The sequence below is a fragment of the Terrapene carolina genome, unplaced genomic scaffold (genome assembly GCF_002925995.2).
Source record: "Terrapene carolina triunguis isolate 2854851 unplaced genomic scaffold, T_m_triunguis-2.0 Scaffold69, whole genome shotgun sequence".
NCBI classification, from domain to species: Eukaryota; Metazoa; Chordata; order Testudines; family Emydidae; genus Terrapene; species Terrapene triunguis.
Genome location: NW_020664420.1, coordinates 53250928 through 53271343, shown reverse-complemented (window position 1 = coordinate 53271343; position 20416 = coordinate 53250928). Strand labels below are relative to the sequence as shown.

General features: G+C 40.1%; 1 protein-coding gene across 1 annotated transcript in view; it reads right to left on the bottom strand.

The window, feature by feature from the left end:
* CAST (calpastatin) overlaps nucleotides 1-20416 on the bottom strand; it is a 95097-nt gene that overhangs the window by 66678 nt on the left and 8003 nt on the right. Inside the window, exons 2-3 of the mRNA XM_026649239.2 lie at nucleotides 19649-19714; nucleotides 9990-10061 (exon numbers count right to left, since the gene is read on the bottom strand). Coding sequence (XP_026505024.1) covers nucleotides 9990-10061; nucleotides 19649-19714 — 138 coding nt within the window. The remainder of the gene's footprint in view (nucleotides 1-9989; nucleotides 10062-19648; nucleotides 19715-20416) is intronic.

Genomic DNA, 20416 nt, shown 5'->3' with positions numbered 1-20416 from the left:
GCTTTCTGAATCAATGAATTGCAAACGGGAAAAAGAATTTACTTTCAGGAAATAAGTGTGGGTGGCCATCATGCATCAGTTTAAGTGCCACATTCAGTTGGGTTTGTGTCACTTAATCTGGAACACTGCTAAGGATCAGTACAAGAAGCCTGTAACATTTCTCAAGGAGAAATTAAACAAATATACTTATTACAGAAAGATTTGGGTAGTCTGGAGAAGCCACAGGAAAGTCCAACAGAATAAAACTGCACACATAACTAGACACGTTAAGATATAGGTTCTAAGAGAAGTAATTTCCAACATAAACCTAGCAAATTTAGCAAAATTCAGAACTGTCAGTTGGTGTTCACAAGAATCAGCAGAGATACTCTGACTCAAAGACTGGATTTTTTGCAGAGTGGGGCAGGAGGATGTTACCACTGAGGTAACAGGAGCTGCACATGTGCTAGGAGACAAAGACATCGTTACCAAAGATGAAAAATCAACAAGGCTTCAGAAGCCATGGTTATCTGCACAGAACTTAAAGAGAAAAATAGCCAATAAAATAAAGTGAGAAAAGGAAGCTACTTTTGCCACTTCTACAGTAACTGTATTAGCAATGTTTAGAGGGGCTCGTTCACCTGCACATCTACCAATGTGATATATGCCATCATGTGCCAGCAATGCCCCTCTGCCATGTACACTGGCCAAACCAGACAGTCTCTACGCAAAAGAATTAAATGGACACAAATCTGACATCAGGAATCATAATACTCAAAAACCAGTGGGAGAACACTTTAACCTGTCTGGCCATTCTATGACAGACCTGCAGGTGGCTATCTTAAAACAGAAAAACTTCAAAAACAGACTCCAACGAGAGACTGCTGAGCTGGAATTGATATGCAAACTAGACACAATCAACACAGGATTAAATAAAGACTGGGAATGGCTGAGCCATTACAAACATTGAATCTATCTCCCCTTGTAAGTATTTTCACACTTGCTTCTTATCAAACTGTCTGTACTGAGCCATCTTGATTATCACTTCAAAAGTTTTTTTTTTCCTCTTACTTAATTGGCCTCTCAGAGTTGGTAAGACAACTCCCACCTGTTCATGCTCTCTGTATGTGTGTGTATATATATATATATCTCCTCAATATATGTTTCACTCTATATGCATCCGAAGAAGTGGGTTGTAGCCCACGAAAGCTTATGCTCTAATAAATTTGTTAGTCTCTAAGGTGCCACAAGTACTCCTGTTCTTTTTGTATTAGCAATAACTGTGATTAGACATGGGATCATTAGCACAGTCCAAACATCATTCATTATTAGAAGTGCTTCTTTGGAGTCATGCTTTAAAACCTTACAAATGAGGTCCTGGAACAGAGGAATTGCCATACCTGATCAGACCAGCTGTTTATCTAATTCAGTAACTTGTCTCAGCAGTGGCCAGCACTAGAAGCTTCTGAGGAATGGGTACAAAACCCAGCAGTAGACAAGAGTTCTGGTTTTTGTTCACTTTGTCAGTTTAAAAAAGACCCTTAACATTATTTCAAAATTAAGTCTTACATTTAATGTTTTACTTAAATTATGCGATAAAGTATTTAACATGTACACTAACACTGTACATATGTACACAAGTACATTATTTGTCTAATGTAAACACAGAAGTCAAATGTGATCACTACTACTGACTGACTAAGAATTATGCACGTTATATTGTTATCCTGTTTGCCTCAACCCATCCCAGCCTGCTTGTTTCTCTCATCCATCCATTACATCTTGTATTGTAGACTGTAAGATCTTTGGGGCAGAGAAACTATTTTTTTATGCTTGTACATCACCTAACACAATGGGATTGAACCTGGTTGTGGACTTTAATATTTATATTGCAAAATTACCTAAAGAAGAAGAAGAAATAATGACTAGCACTTCCAAAAAACTGACTAGGAATTACTCTTAGCAAGAGACATTTTAAAATCACAGAATAGCTCATATGTTTGTATGTATGTTTTTATAAGATGATGGGGTCGAGAATATCAGTTCAAAGCATTTCCAACAGAAAATAATTTAAAAATAATCACCTTAGTTCTAATGATACACAGCCAGTTTATATAGTGCTCCACATGCTCAACACACTTTATAAACATTCATTACATTAATCCTCACAACACTCTGCGAAGTCTGTTATTATCCCCAAATAAAGTCACACAGCAAGTCAGTAGCAGAGCTCAGAATCTCCTGACTGCCAAACCCATGTTCATTCCTCCAGATCACACTATCTACCAGTCTACAACACCTTTGGAATTCAATACAACACTGACATTTAAGATCTGTATATTCTTAGGGCCCTATCATGCCCGATACAGCCTTCTTCCTATCGGGGATTTGAAACTGCAGGGTTTCCACTAGCCGAATTTTTAAGGCATTCATCCACCAGGGGAGGGAGGGAGGGAGAAACATGCAGTATCCCCTGAAGAAGAAGCAGGGAGTTGCCTCAAACACAGATCTTCAGAGACTTGCAGAGGCACAGAATTATCTGTACATTTACATTACATCTTTGCTCCTCCTAGCAATACATGTCCTGCAAAAACACTGGGTCAGGGACCCCCTTGCGGCCACTTTCCTCCAGCTCAGGAATAGTTTCTGAGCACAGGTAGGGTAACATGGACAGGGTCAGATTCAACACTAATTTACCTAAAAAAATCCCATGTTTTTTGAGAAAGGTGAAGTAAGGACACTGTGGAGAATTTATTCCCCCAAACTCCATTCCTTTTTCTATCTTCCCAGCAACAAAGCCCACCTGGAAGAGGTGGTATACATTAGATGATGCCATGGAATTAGCACTCTTGCTTTCTGTGTCCCTCTCCCCACTCTGGACCTTGTCCCCGATATCACTTTTTCAAAATAGCGAATTTGTTTATGAAGAGAAATTTTCAAAGTAAAATTGGTCAAATACTTGGAATTCATTTAATCTGACCTTTAGAGTTCTGCAGTGGCTTCTCCACAATGAAGATCTAGTTATGGAGAGATCTCATGGCAAGGTGGTTCATCCTTAAGGCCATCTGCACTGGAGCTAGAGATAAAGGATTTCTAACCCCACGTCACATCTAACATGGAGAATGATTCTTCTTCACAGCTAAATGTTTGTGACTAAATGGTGATGTTTTGTATCAACCGGCTACAGGACAACTGATAACACCTTAGATACACCCCAGTTTGCATATTACTGAAGAGAAGAGAAACCATCTACTTTAGGAATAAAGAAAACACTCTTATGCCTGAAAAAGTTTTAGCTGAGATATTTATGAGTAAAACCTAATACTGCTACAGAAAAATATTTCTCTATATTTTTCAATTTATTTGTGCATTAGACAGCACCTTTGTGCAAAGTCATTTCACTATTCCCCACATAGTCAGTTAAGCCCCAATCCTACAATTAACTTTGTGTGGGTGGACCGGTGAGCCCATGCAGAGCCCCAAAGGATGGGGGGGGGGGCAGGCAGGAGTGGGGCATGTTACCCAGCTTCCTGTGTTATTTGTGTAGATCTTTAACACAGCAAGAGGAAAGAGAAAACCCATTTACACAAAGAGGAAAACGTGATAGCAAGACCATAAAAATTGGCATGGGGAGGAAGGGGCAGATGTGGTACCTGAAACTACTGTTACAACTTTTTGCAACTTTGGCTAGATTTCAAGTTGACAATATCCTTTCACATGCAGAGCTACAGCTCCAATTCAACAGGTTAATCATTAATATTTGGAGGATTTTCTTGCCATGCTATATTAGGAGGAGAACACCTAATGGGGAAATTCAACCTGATACAGATGGCCAGCTCATGCACTTGAATCGCAGAGCAGTGCAATAGGCCTTCAGTTGGTCCTCTGGACAGAGATTAACTTCACCTTGAATGCACATTCAGTTATTTCTTCAAAATATAAAATATCTATGTTATGGATAGATGGCATGAAATACTTCAGTTTAGAAAGCAAATCCTCATTTTATCTAGAAGAAAGGCTGAGAAGCCAGTAATTTTTATAACAAAGACATTTCTTCCCCTACGCACAAAATGTGATGAAAAAGTAGAGTTCTTAAGCAATAACACCATAGAACAAAGGTGATTAAATTCACCCTCAAGCACCTCTTTGCTAGGTAAACTTGTTTTCACTCTTTCAAAGTAGATATAGGAGAAGTGGGTATAACACAGCAACTGAAAAAACCTCACATGGGGCAGGAGCCTGCTTTCCCAACTAATCCTTTTTATTTTGAGTTTTAAACCAAGCAAAGGAATTTATGGTAATGAATCAATGGTTTTATTTACAATGAATATAATGAAAAATTCCTAAGAAATATTAGGTATAACCTATACTAAGTCTACACAATAAATCTCATCTGTATTACTATGGAAACAATAATAAACAATTTAATGACTGTGCTTCTGTTTCTTCTGCATGGACTTATTCTGAACACTTGTGTGTTGTTATGGATATCGATACCTAAACATCCTTCAAACAAAATCATTCTTTTGTACAGATTACCATGCCCTGACTATGCAATATTGGTACATTTAACAACTACGTTAAACTTTGCATTCATGCGTCAAAAAATATGGGCTTCTGACGCAAAGGCACTTTAAGTTACTAGCATGGGCGTAGTTTGGAGAGGGTAGGGAGTATGGCTCCCCAAACTGAAAGCCTCAGGCAGGCACAGAATTTGCCCCCTCCCCCACATGACCCATTGGCCTGATTGAAGTTGCCTCCCCCAAATAAAGAAGTCAAACTATGTCTACGGTTACTAGGAACATAGAAGCTGAAACTAAAGGAACTAGGTTGATTAAATCCCCTGCCCTTCTCTGCCTCCTTTAGAATTTAGCATATGTCTCATAAACCGCATATTTTGCAACTCTGTCCCCAAAACAAATATTCAGAAACACATATAGAGTACAAACAGCCTTCCTATCCAGAAAGACTGTCCCCCTGTTAGTTCTGAGCACTGTAGACACAGTAGACAGTTTTAGAACTGAGTCACTGTACACTCAGCCTGTTTGGGAATGCTCCAGCCCAGATAAAAGAAACATCTCATAAGGTCAGCAGCTCGTTCACAGCACTGCTAGGAGAGAAGAAAGAAGAAACTATATCATGTAATTAGCCTGAAGCAGAGATAAGAAGATAGAAAAGCAAGTCAGAAAACAGTACTCACTTTGTACAGTGGCTTTATATTCTAACTTCTAGTTAATTGTAGCACAAGATCCTTATGACAGAACTGTTTTTGTTTCAGCATACAGTCCTGTCCTTGGTTTCAGTTGTAATGAAATCCTGGCCAACCCCCTTTTTCACTTGAGGATGACACAGCCAGTTCTAACACCGCATAGGAGGATCCTCCACCCAGCAGACTCAGTTGCTCCACCTCTCTATTAGTTTGTTGTTGGGTGTGGGTTTTTTTAGTGTGTAAACAGGCAGCTCTCTCTGTAAAGATTTCCCACAGCTAGAATAACTAATCCAAAGTGAAAAAAGAAAATACTGCCTATGGAAATACGAATGTTTGTGTACCATTGGTTTATCAAACAATGACAGTAGGTACAATGTGGGGAAAGGATAGCTCAGTGGTTTGAGCATTGGCCTACTAAACCCAGGGTTGTGAGTTCAATCCTTGAAGGGGCCACTTAGGGATCTAGGGCAAAATCAGTACTTGGTCCTGCCTAGTGAAGGCAGGGGGCTGGATGCAATGACCTTTTGAGGTCCCTTCCAGCACTAGGAGATAGAGAGAGAGACCTGTGTGTGTATATATATATATATATATATATATATATATATATGTAAAACTCATCCCTGATTTCTGTGTAACTCTATTGAAGTCAGTCAAATTGCATCAGGAATGATTTGAACCCATTGTATTTTATACCAATACTAAATACTCCTTTTTCCTTCTTAAATCAATGTCTGCATTTCTGCACAGCTCCTAGTCCCCATCTACTACTATGGTTTCTACAGGAACAGTGCTGACTGGAGGAATCCAATGCAGTCCAATTCACCTTAATTAATAAATAGCAACTACTATTATTGTGGACTGCTGAGGTGAGGAGGGAGGGACTCAGGAGGCAAGACTTTTAAATAATTCCAATTGAGAGACAGGAGATGGTTAAATCAGAGGGAGGGGAGGACAGGACTGGACTGAGTTGTCTAAATCAGGTAGAAGTGAAAGTGGGAAAAGAGAGAAAACTGGGGGCAGTAAGGGAGAGGAAAGGGTGAGAAGATGATGGGACCATGTGTATTTTGGGCATATGGACTATCAGTCAGCAGCAAATCAGAGACATAATGACTGTACAATAATTCTGAAACAAGCCATGTATCAGTTATGCAAAATTCCAAATCTGACTGACTACTCCTGTTCCTCAGCCACACAGCAGTTATCTGAATACTATTTGATTAATAACCACACATTGTCACTGTATAATATCCCTGTGCTCTGATTGGTTGTGACCATAAATGTAAGTATAATAAATCCATCTGCTGTACACCAATTTGGTAGTTTTAAAAGGTATTATCACAGAATGATATCAGGATACTAGGATAACAACAGCAACTTACTTTTTAATTTCATATCTGCTTATAAAATCAAATTCTTGAAAGTTGTGTTTTTTGTTTATTATTTATTTATTTGAAAGTAAAGAGCTTCAATGCTCCTTTCATATCAGCTTCTGGCTCATCACATATCTGATAAATATGGAAACCCCACATCCACTCCATCCCCAAGGTGGAGCTCAACCAGACAGGGAGAGCAAGGGGGTAGTAACCGGATGGCCTTCCCCTTTAGGCATGTCTAAACTGCAATTAGAAACTCACAGCTGGCCCATGCCAGCTGACTTGGGCTCATGGGGCTCAAGCTAGTGAAGATGTTCTGGATCCAGCTGAAGCCACCCTCTGGGACCCTCCCACTTCACAGGGTCCCAGAGCAGAGGTGGGCAAACTTTTTGGGCTGAGGACCACATCTGGGTGGGGAAATTGTATGCAGGGCCAGGGGTTGGGGTGCGGGAGGGGGTGCGGTGTGCAGGAAGGGGCTCAGGGCAAGGGACTGGGGCAGAGGAGGGATGCGGGGGGCGTATGAGGGGGCTGAAGGCAGGGGGTTGTGGTGGAGGGGTGCGGAGTGCAAGAGGGGGCTCAGGGCAGGGGTTTGGGTGCACAGGGGTGCATGGTGCAGGCAGGGGGCTTAGGGCAGGGAGTTAGGGGGCAGGGTTCGGGCTCCAGGGTGGCAGCGGCATGCACCGGGGCCAGGGCAGGCTCCCTGCATGCCTGCCCTGTCCCTGGCCCCGCACTGCTCCAGAAAGCGCTGCGGCCCTGGGGGGCCGGGGGCTCCGCATGCGCTGCCCTTGCTGCGCCTCCAGGTACCTCCCCCGAAGCTCCCATTGGCCCCGTTCCCAGCCAATGGGAGCTGCGGGGGCGGTGCCTGGAGGCAAGGGCCCGGGGGCCGCAGGGATTTTGGGCTGGCCGCTGCTGAGAGCGGCGTGGGGCCCACAGAGTAACGGGGGGGCAAGCCCATGGGTCGGATCCAAAGCCCACATTCACATTATATGCTGTTTAAAGAATAAATTAGTGTGAACGAGAGACCTTTTAGCTCATGCCCACAGCATCCACATGGGGGAGTTACAGCACAGCACTTTGGTGCTCACTGACATTCACACCCCATCCAAACTGCAGAGCAGTATCAACACGCCCTTAGAAATGAGTTTGCAATAAGATACACAGCATGAGATCAATGCAATCTGAGGATCCATATGCAGAAGCATTATATAATATGTGTAACCACACATGGAATACTGCATTCAGTTTTAGCCCACATCAGAAAGATGTAGAAAAACTGGAAGGAAGTTAGAGGAAGAACAAAAAAATGATTAGGGATTCATGAGGGAATACACTGATGAGAAAAACGGAAGGAGTTAAATATGTATATTCTAAGTTTGCCACAATTAGGAGGGAGACAAGGCAAGAGTTTACAAATACCGAATGAACGTAAAACACCCGGGAAGAAAAGTAATTTAGGATAATAAAAGAATATAGCTAGGAATCTTTATTATTATTATTTTGCAGTGGAATGAAGTTAAGAATGTGAAAATGTAATCTGATAGCAGAAACACTTCCTGTCAATCAGCTCAATCAGGCACAGAAATCCCTCTGGGAAAGCAGGGTAGAAGCCCAGCATTTGAGACAGTTGAAACTAAACTAAACAAAGAACTAGTACATGTACAACAGGAAATAATGCTTCCTGAGCAGGGAGACCGATGACCTAACAGAAGACAGAAGTGAAAAGATCTCAGAGATTCTATAAAACTAGTGAGCCATAAAAATAAAAAATGCACACCCCATATGTTTTAGTTTTCAATTCAAAACACAAATAATGAACTCAATGCAGGGAATTCTTGGGAATTAATGGCTTTCAGTTGTATGTTGGGGTGCAGACTCTTCCCAGCCAATTATTAGGCCACAGAAAGTATCCTGGACCTGCCAAGCTTCCTGAAATCAGTAGTCCCTAATTCTGTTTATGAAAGTGCCATGAACAGAAATGAAAGGGGAGTTTAAAGGTGATTTTCCATGTATTGCTTTACTTTTATCACTATTGCTTTTCTTAGTACTACACATCTTTATAGTCTACACTCCATTTGTTAGCATCGGCCTCTATTTTGGCACTTAGCGGTCAGATCATTACAATTATTGGTGCTATGATCTTGTCAGATCCCACAGGATCAGACCCATACTTGGTGTGCAATCCTGGGCCCCACTGAAGTCAATGTAAGTGTTGCCATTGACTTCAGTAGGGCCAGGATTTAACCCATAGATGGGAGACCTCCAAGGAACACAGGTCCTGCACAAAATGATATTGGTGGCATTTCTCGACTCAATACTGGACTAAAGTCCTGGCATACTATTAGTAGGCACTGGCATTCTTCCTCAATGCGCCTGCAATTCCAGCTCAATAAGAGTATTCTTCACTTCTTGTCCTAAACTAAAATGTTATTGAGTGCTATTTAACAGCAGTTGCTTTCCACCCCAGACACCCTCTGTCTACCTAACAGTGGTGCAGTGAGATCTAATTCAGTGCTTGCACAATGCTATGAGGTCCTCAGAAACAAAAAAACTGAAGTGTTGTTGTAGCAAAATAACAAGTATAACGAAAGCTTATGCTCCAATACGTCTGTTAGTCTATAAAGGTGCCACAGGACTTTGTAGCACAGATCCAGACGGCCACCCCTCTGATACTTGAAGTATAAGTCAGCTACCACATCCACTTGCTCTGGAAGTTGAACTTTTATTTCACTTAATACAAAGTATAATTAACTCATATAATGTTTTTTTCTGAGATACTTCAACATTTATCACTTCATAGCTTTAAGAGATTTTTACTTATCTTCGTCTTTATTTTTTTTTTAAATAGATCACTCAGTTCACTTAGGGACTCCCTTTGACATCAATGGGCTTTGGATCAAAGACCTCAATGTTTGAGGGTTTTTTTGTTAATGAAGTTAAGAAAATTGTACCTGAATATAATTTCCAAAGTAGATTTATCTATTCAAGCAAATCATTATATTTCAGTCAACAAAACAAACAGATCAGTTATGTCAGAATTTGTTTCTGAAAATATGACTATTCTGCTTTGGATAACATATATTATATCTCCATTATGCTAAGATCCAGATTCTCAAAACGTCAAAAAGGTATTTAGGCACCTATTTCACACTGAAATCATTGGGAGTTAGACACCTAAATGCCCTTGAGGATTTGGGCCTAATCCACAAAGAATACATTTTTTAAAAACCCAGAAAACATTAGGATAAACAGCTTAATTCTACAGATTCCAAAATTTGGAATAACTATTTTTAAAACTAAACCAAAAATGTATTTTTAGAGAAGCATATAGTTAAATCTCCAGTCTACACTGAGGTTTATTACAACTCTCATTGATGCAATTATTGTTAATCCCTATAGCAAGTTTATCATCTCTGAAAAATGCAAGTTACCTTACTGGTGGAGGCAGCTCCACTTGTATGTGTTTTGGGAGGCTGACTGGCACTAGCACTTGCAGGTTTCTTCTGTGAAATAAAAGCAAAAATACAAAAGAAAGGAAAAAAATAACTATGTCAGAAATAAATTATTGGTAAAGAGGAGCAAAATACTGCATTAAAAAAAGATTCTCTGAGGGTTCTGTTTCTTGGACTATTTTATTCAAAATACTAACAAGTTCATTTATATTCAGTGTCTGCTTTACAAGGCATCTGAAGCAGTTTTCAGAGTTATAATTCAGGAATTTAGATCACCAGAGATCGTTTGAGATGGTTTTCTTGTGAGCTGAGCAGTTATTGCAGACTGAATTATTTCGCATACTTCCATACATCATAGATTAATCTATGGTATTTCCTAAAATTGAGGTGCTCATTTTGGTTAACAGTGAAGCCAAATGTAATCATCTGTATCTCACGAGACTTCGGGTACATCTATACTTACCTCCGGGTCCGGCGGTAAGCAATCGATCTTCTGGGATTGATTTATCGCGTATTGTCTAGACTCGATAAATCGATCCCGGAAGTGCTTGCTGTCTACGTCAGTACTCCTGCTCCGCGAGAGGAGTACACAGAGCCGACGGGGGAGCCTGCCTGCTGCGTCTGGACCCGCGGTAAGTTCGAACTAAGGTACTTCGACTTCAGCTACGTTATTAACGTAGCTGAAGTTGCGTATCTTAGTTCGAAGTGGGGGGTTAGTGTGGACCAGGCCTTCAAGAAAAGTAACCGCTGTAAACTGAAGTCAGATAGCTTGATTTTTTTAAATTAAAAACAAAACACATACAGTGCAAGCTTGAAAAAAAGATATTTAAACCTGCATCAGCAACATGCCCTCGTTCCTTCACATCACATTTAGATTATTGCACAGAAGTTATACTGGAGGAAATTATCTTCAAAACAGAAAAGCTTACAAAAGCATCTGTGTCAAAGTAGTGTGGATGCAGCAATAGTTTCCCTTCTTGATGGCATGTGAACAAAGTGGTGCAACATGCAGAGAGGGAGAAATGAGGCAAAGAGGTGCGCACACATACAAATACTGACAGATAGAATTGAGGGCTTTCAAATTAAACAAATGTGTGTGCAGATGGAACAAAAAAAACACAGCAAGTAATTAATTTCTGCATGACTCCAGTTTCATGTCAGTGTAACTCCAATGATACCAATGGAGTTATATTGGTATACAACTGGAATGAAATTGTGATAAAATCAGAAGTGGCTAGAAAAATCAACCTTGAGCAATGAATGCAAAGAAATGATGGCTTTTCAGAAAGTGGACTCATGAGATTTTACAGCAGAATATTTTGAATGATCCCCTAAACATAGAGAAGCCTGCAGGCTGCTGGTTCAGAGGCCTGGTAAGGAAATTACTATACAAAATGAAGAAACACCAAAATTCAGACCATCAGACATAAGGGAATGTGACAGATTAGTAGCCTCAAACAGGAACAAAAGATCTCATTCATAAAGATAAATGCCACATCATGTTCTTTCCCTCTGACTTTAGCTCCAAAATACAATATAAATGGAGAGAATTTCTCCCACACAAACAAAATTTGAAATTACGAAGACTAAAGCAGCCCTTCTGCAGCTGAAGTCGTTAGTGAACCAGTGCAAAGGGCCATATTCTGTTCACAGATACATACATACTACACCACTGAAGTGTGGCCCAGCAGTACATTTTCCAAAATGTGTGTACAGGAGGTAAATCAATGGTATTTTCTTCAAATATTTCAGGCTTGGATTTAGCATAATGAAAAAAATGAAAACCAAATGAAGCACAGTATCATGTGACAAAACCAATAATACTGTTAGTGTGATGATGCTTGTACATTTGGGACAACTCACATTCATAAAGCTAACTACATGCTTAAGTGTTTAGAGGATCAGTGCCTTGCTAGACACCTAAAAAAAAATTGCATCCAGTCACAGTATGGCTGCACAAATTTGTTTGCTAGGACACAGTACATTTGATGTTCATTTTGGAAAAGAAATGTAGTGCTGTATCACTGTTAAATACCATCAAGGAAATCCTGAAGTTTAGATTTTCAACAAACCAACTTTAAAAGTAAATGACTTTTTAATCCCAATTAGCCTTAGTGTCCTTTCAAAACAAAGTCAGTTTCCCAACTGTTCTCGCTTTAAACTGAATTGTGGCATTAATTAGCTAATTAGAATTAGCAGCAGCTCTTCTTTTTCCTTTATGCCACTTTTTCTGGTGAGGGTTATGGCAGCAGCATGGACAGTAGAGAGGATCAGACCTCCTTTTCCTCCACAACAAGCAAGCTGGGAGATTTAATCCCTCCAGTGTGTCCTGGGGGCCTCCACCCAGTGGGACATGCAGAGTTCCAACAGAAGCCTCCCAGGGAGCATCCTTATCAGTTGCCTGAACCACCTCAACTGGCTCCCTCTGATCCAGAGGATTAGCGGCACAGCAGAGGCCCTCTTGAATAGCTGACCTCCTCCTGAGCAGCTCCTTATTAGCAGCAGGTATTTCGTTTAAACTACTTGAAAACCTAGCACTAGACCAGGGGTCGGCAACCTTTCAGAAGTGGTGTGCCGAATCTTCATTTATTCATTCTGATTTAAGGTTCCGCGCGCCAGTAATACATTTTAACGTTTTTAGAAGGTCTCTATCTATAAGTCTATAATATATAACTAAACTATTGTATGTAAAGTAAATAAGGTTTTTACAATGTTTAAGACGCTTCATTTAAAATTAAATTAAAATGCAGAGCCCCCTGGACCGGTGGCCAGGACCCGAGCAGTGTGAGTGCCACTGAAAATCAGCTCACGTGCCGCCTTCGGCATGCGTGCCATAGGTTGCCTACCCCTGCACTAGACTGTAGACTTTGCAGGGCAGGAACTACCTCTTGCTATATGTAGTGTATAGCACAATAGGACTGCCATATCCGTTGGGGCCTCTGTTTGCTGCTGTAATACAATTGTACTCACTTTAATACATTTGTTAGATACTCAGATACCATGGTGATGGTCAGATTAGATCTTTGGATTACGGCAGAAGTTTTTGTGATATTTTACTCTGTATAATAAAATGGATTAGTCTTTCCCAAAAGAATATGTAGTTAATTATACAAAGCAAGGTAAATCAAACCATGTGAATCAATTCCAGACACAGCCAGAACACCTGAAAAAAAATCATTATCCAGATGTTAATCATGCAATAATACAGGAGATGATATGATCTGTTTGCATCAACATAATGAATTACACAATATGATTATGTACAAAAATGTATGTTAGTGCAGTGTCAGATTTACATATATATATATATATATTTTTATATATATACACACACATCCGGACAGCAATTTTCCTATTACCATCCTAGGATAAGAAATGCTGCTGAATGCTCTCAACATCCACGGACTTCAGTAGGTACTGAGCACTTCTACAGCATCAGGGACATTTTAAAGGGACACTATCAGTTTCAATTTCTTAAAATTCACTATACAGTAAATCAGTTTAACTAGCTTAAAAAGCATTAATCTTTTAATTCTTTTTTAAAAATGCCTAAGGGATTTTCAATGGAGTTACTAGCAGTCAGCAACTGGGTACACAAGATCGGAATCAGCATTCTGATGATTGTTATTAGAGGCTAGAAAACCAAGAACAGACACATCAGACATATCACCTCTATTCTTGAGTTCCTACCACAATAAAACGCCACTAATTTCCTTCCCCAGGTGCAACTTTCTAAGTATACTTCTAATCATGACAGATTTTTTTAAAGAGAATTCCCTGATGAATTCAGTTGGAGGATCTCAAAAGACTTGCATGATAGGACGCTCAATTACTGTATATTTGGAACTTACTTCTTCTGAAATATTTGACTAGATGCATTTTATCCTAAATTTGAGGTCAAGCATCCAATGTATTGATTTAAAAACATTTTTTAAAACAAAAACATAACCTTTCAAAAACATCAACAGGATAACCCATTTTGACAAATGTACAACATTCTTGGGAATGCTTTGGTATTTTGAGTGATTGCACAAGTTCACCTAACATGGGGGATCCAGAAGTAGAGGCTATTTGTAATATTGCATATTCTGCCAAACGGCATCACTATATTTCTTACACACAACTGTACATGAGCAGCTCTAATATGACCCTAAGGACTTGATCGTGTAAGGTGATGAATGCCCACCTCCACTGTAAGTCAACAGGAGTTCACTTTACTTATCACTAGAGTTGGTCAAAGTTTTTTCAATTTTCAGTGAAAATTTGTTAATTTTTTGTGTGACTTTTTTGTTCCATTTTTTCCACCATCTGACTCTACTCAGCACCTTGCTGGATTACAATCTAAAATTTAAAATTAATGGATAACAATCTAAACCCTTTAAAAGTCTAACATACAGCTAGACTAACCAGTAAAGTGCATGCACCTGACTTGCATATTCACCTTTTGATGTACTCCATTTAGCACTAACAGGAGTTACACACACTAGCCAGCCATCTAAGGGCGCATATACAAAGAGGAATAGAGTGGGCACACTCCCTCTGTGCCCCATAGTGTTCTGGGAGGCCCACTGGTTGTAGCAGGAACCAAGCAAAAGTTGCAGGCACTGCAGGTTCCCAACTCCCCTCCCCCTCAGGAAGAGCTGCAGGAGAGAAGACACTGCACTGAGTGCAGGTTCTGCCTGGAGGGAAGGAAGTAGAGGAGCAAGATAGGCAGAAAGAGTGTAGGTGCTGATGGGGAAGGGATTGGTGAGACAGACAGACAGAGTAGGTATGGGCTGGTGGGGAGGCGAGAAAGAAGGCTGCTCTGCACCATTTTCTTCAATGACAAGAAAACAGCACAGCAGAATGGATATCCCTGGATCCTGATACTGGCCTCATCTGCTTGTTGTTCCTGCTTCAGTTAGCTTCTTAGCTGCCTGTGGTACTATACCTAGCTCAGTCACCTCAACCTGGTAAGATACATTGGAAGAAAAATGTTTGTAAATGAAGAAGAGCCACACACTTGAGCTGCTGGCTAAACTACAGCCATAGCACAGCACAGGAAAGAGTTCAAGGGTGAAATCCTGGCCTCACTGAAGTCAATGTCAAAACTCCAATTGACTTCAATGGAGTCAGAATTTCACCCTTGAATTTTTAAGCTCCAAAGACACCTGATTCTTCCACTTAAAGAACTGTTTGGATTTTTAAGTTATTCAGTGTGGTCTTAAAACATTTATGATGCAATCATACAGATACATCCTACTGTTTTAAAAAAACTTGTAAAATCTGGGACCCAAACAAACTCTGGTAGAGACCTGATAAAATTAGCAGCAGAGACCTACGCTCTCTTCCTCATGCTATAGGCGTATATTTTAGCTGGTGTCTATATATATGAAGTCATGGACTAATTACATAAGCAGTCTACTATGATTATCTGAAATATCATTAAAAGAATTATCCTCACACTGCAGGCTCTTAACACCCACTATTAGCACCAAAAGATCATGGAATAAAATGCTAGAAATGGAAAAGTCTTACGGAGTCATCTAGTGTACCTCCTCACCTAAATGGGATTACGCCTTACCAATTGCTCTCTACAGTACAATTGCTATGTTTTTTCTAGTCTAGTTGTCAGTGTCCCAAAAGAAAGGGCTTCCACTCATTTCCTTGGGAGATTATTTATACCTTAATAGAGTTCATCGGCTAAACTGTCCCTTTCTTAATTTTCTCTCATAATTACTAGAAAACCCTCTACTACTCTAAATAATTCCTCTCTCTTTGGCATTCCCAGAAATTTCCAGACAGAATCACATCCCCTTACAGCTACTGCTTAGCTAAATTACACATATGTGATTTTTTAAATTCTTCTTTCAACATAAACCAATTCCTCAGGACTCCCAATCATTTTTGTTGTGCCTCTCTTTATTCTGCCAGTGTCTTTCTGATAACGAGGTAGCCAGAACCAAACAAAATATTCTACGTGTGTTTAACTAACATTCTGCCGCATGATATGAAACCTCTGCATGTGCAACTCACAAACTGCGCTGACCTTTTTTATTGAAATATAGCATTTCAAGCTAGTTTTCAGTCTATAATTGCCCACAAAAAACCTGGAAAGTAGGTCATATATTTTGGATTATTACGTAGTTCCACTTTTATTTTTTAATTTGCAGAATTCCAGAGGTACTAGTTATTGATACTAGAACTAAAGTTGTTTAGCAGGTTAAGTAAAAAAGTATTCAGTCCTTGACATTTTAGGTATTTATCCACAGTGGAACTGTCATTGGTGAGAAAGAGAGAGATGATACGAATGATTCTGTACTCCAATGGTAAGGGCACCAACCTGGGAGAGGGGAGATCCAGGGTCCTGTCCCCCTGCTCCAATCACTCTTTCATTATTTATCCAGAGTGCAATCGCTTCAATTGGAGAGACTGAGGGAGTCCCACACCACAACATCCCATAGTTCAGTGGTGAGAGCACTCTCCTAAGAGATGGAAGACTCTTGTTCAAATCCTTTCCCCCTCTCAGGCAGAAAAGGGGGCGGGAGGGAATTGAGCCTGGGTCTCCCACATCTCAGGTGAATGCTCTAACCATTGGGCTAAGAGCTATAAGGTGGGCAACAGTAGTGGCACTACCACCACCAGGACAGAGTGAGACAGGCAGCCAACTCACTCCTTCAAAAAGCAGTTTAGGTGCCTATACTGCCTGATTCCAGGCAGCTGGTTCCTGTCTGTGGATCTCTAGGCACCTCCCTGTAGCCCAGACGTAGGTGCCCATCTCTGAGACAGGGGCGGGGCTTAGCACACACTCCCCTCTGGTCAGTATCTCCTATCGGCTACCTTAGGCTGCTCCCCCAAGTGTCCCCATTCATCGTATAGGGTGCCTAACTTAGCTTTGTGGATTCTGGTGCTGTTCATGTAATTTTCTAGGTGCCTCAAAGTTAGGTGCTGTGCCGCTCACTGTTGCAACACATAATTCCACCCTGATGTCTCAGGAGAAGGTACACACCCACCAGAGTTAAGATCCAAAACCTGCACAACGTTTTCTCAGAATAAGAAGTTTAATAATAGCCTTCTACAGAGTCTTAGCTAGCTAGAAATAGATCTTTTCAGCAGGAACCCAGAAACAGGAATGCCAAACTTCAAATTGCAGGCTCTCAACTCTCATCATTACCACCAAGAGGTCATTTTTTCTAAATTAAGAGTAAGAGCTCAGCTGGGGAATTTGGCATCAAGCTGAAAAGATGTTCTCAGCTCACTGAGGAGGTGGAAGGATACTGTATAGGAAAAACCTAAACTATCCTGTAAAGCCTAGAGAAAAGGGACAACTGGGTTCCCAGGCTGCACAATTCCTTCCTGAAACCAAGCAAGAAAGGAAGGCACTTGCCTAAGTCACCCATGTAGCCACAGTCACAGTAGAGAAGGACTTTAGGAGAATCCAAGAGTCTATCCAAATTATATTGTCTATAATTCAGTTGTAAACAAGGGCTAACATATGTTTTACAATGAGTTATTTTTCAGTAGCTTTTCCTATATAAAAAGTATTAGATGTACCTGTTCCTTCTGCTGTTTCTCTTCATATTTTTTTATTTAACAGTAGCTTTTAAGTGTCAAACACTGTAATAAACTTATCTATGAATCTCTCTATTCTTGTGACTGTTACTTACCAGCTATAAAGAAATCAAGAAACAGAAAGAGGACTAATCCTAACACTAATTAGCATTTGACAACATGCTAGTCTGGTACACTTAATGCAGAGGATCAGGGAGACAACACTTTGCCCTAGGTAATTTATACAAAGTAAGCGTTTGATAACAGCATAAGTAAGTTTAAATTAGCCTCCAAAGAAAACCCCATAAACTGATTCTGACCTGTCTTGCCTTGGATGCGATAAGCACATCCTCTTTTCCCCAGACCTCAGGTTCATTGCTCTAGGTAAAATAAGCACCTCGCTGCTGCTGAGGCAAGAATTTACAAATGGGAATGCAGAAGTAGCTATACTATAGCCTGGAAAGTGGCAGTTATAAGTTTAAGGTCAGGCATATATGCTTGCTGACAATGAGCTGTTGTACATTCTTAAAGCAGATGAGTTCATGCAAGAGCTTAGCTAGAGATTCTGATGGAGACAATGCCCATGTACACTTCAGTCTCTTGGACAAAGGATCTCTCTAACAATATGGCACTTATTCAAAATTAGCATGTCCTTTATACAATTAATTTCATTATGCTGCATTTATTTCTTTAACAAGTTATTATGGAATGCATATACCACCTCCCTTCTGTAGCAGGAGCACTGACACTAGAACAGAGCACCCTCTTCTTACAAATCAGACTGTTTTAATCTTAATATTTTTCCTCTTTTAGGGTAACTCTTGTGTTGGAGAACCCGGGTGTCACTTTTGATCATTTCCTTGCATAGACAAACGTCCATGGTCATAAACTGTTTTGAGCTGTAAACCAAAGCACTCTTAAAAGTTAAAAAAAGAAAAAGGTAATTTGAGATAACCCACATCACACCAAACTGTTTAAACAATGATTCATACCTTACAAGTTGGGGGACTTGGGCATAACAACCTTTACCTTTATTCAAGTAGGCTGGAAAAACTTAGGCACAAAAAGGAGTGTGCAGACAGAATCAGAGAGGGTGTATTATAGTAACAATTGTTCCTTCAAGCAGCATCATATTTAATCATCTGGCTAAAACCAGCTTAAGTAAGACAGAAGACTTCATGTTACAGGCAAATTACCATTCATCTGGGAAGTGTCAAAGGCACCACTGAGATTAAACCAACACAATCACTAGGCTGATTGAAATTTCAGTTTTCAGATCTTTTGAATTAATAGAGAGATATACAATGTTTATTACAATATGTTTGGTATTACATGAATTTCATTAGGAGAAGTATTTGGTGTGACCCAGAAGGCTAGTTAGATATAAGTTTAAAAATCTGTCTTTTTAAAAGCACCCTATGAGCATGTCCCAATTTATCAGCATTCAGAATACTGTTAAAAACACACTTATTCAAATCCACAGATAGTCTGCCCAACATGTGTAGTGTCCTCCACACACAAGCCTGGCTTGGTTGCAGTGCTGCCCTTAGCTTCTCCATAGGTGACACTAGCAATAGCAGACACAAAGTGCCTAGTGATAGTTAAATGCTGCTCCCAGCAGCATTAGCTTCCATGGATTTTTCTAAGTTAAATGGAACAAAATATGCCACACAGTGGCACAGCCAGGATTAGGCAACAGGAGTTCTTGGCTCCTGGCCCTGAGCTCAGTCTTAGAGACCTGTCTGGACTGCTGAATTACAAATATCAATTTCAGATAAAGTAGCATTTGCAGAGATAGGGTTCCCTTCTGAAATAAATACATGAACCCTGATTCTCCACTCATGCCAACATGCAGATTTGAAGTGACAGGAGAATCAGAGCAGAGCTCTTTTCACACAAAACTGAACAGCACAAGACAGATTTATATTTTTTTTGGAAAATAAGAGCTATTAGTGAACACCACTAGTCAGCTGTCTTCAAGCTACTACTTTGCTGTTTAAAAACAAACCACCATAAAAATTGTCACAGAATGAGTAGATGTTCTCGGCTATATAATCGTACATGCTGGAGTTCATTTTAATATAATACAGTGCTTTGCATTTATTTACCTCTGTGACTTCTGATCCTTTTTTATCTCCAGGTTTAGAAGATGCTCCACTTTTCTTGTCACCATGCTGTAAGATTAAAAAAAGTCATTAATAAGATTAATAACTAAATCTTATACTGCATCTTCTACATAAAGAGAATCTCAAATGCCTTACAGACAGTATATGTCGGGACCACATCATTCACTGTAATCAAGATCTCCACAGAGTGAATCATGACAATTATTCATCACCAGTAGACAACAGATAAAGTTTTTAGGAGACATGAAGCATAACTTCAAATGAAATCACAAGCAGAATTTAGGCAGACAGAATAATTATTTTCAGTGATGGAATCTGGCCAGAACAGTAAGCTTAACACTAGGGCTCTTGTGAAAACTGCTACAAGACATTCAAATACCTGAATCTGTTTTATAGCTCCTCCTCCAGCAATTCAGTTTTGGTATTTGGTAACTCTATTTTGGTATTTGATTCAGTATTGCTTTAAATCCTGATCTAACTCCCACTGATTTCAGTAGATGTCAGATAGGGTGCTTAGAGAGAGTAGCACTACTCACTGAATCATGAACACTACTTCCAACACCTACGTTTTCCTTGGAGGCATTCCATCCAAGTTTTCTCCAGGCCCAGCAGTTATACTGTTGGTATATGACAACAATTCCTGTCACAGTTTAGAGCTAGCTGCACATTTGACCTCTCTCAGTCTCTCTGTCCCCCTCAGGAGTTAAGCCTCTTGCCTTCAGCAGTCCTGGGGTGGAATCCCATGATTCT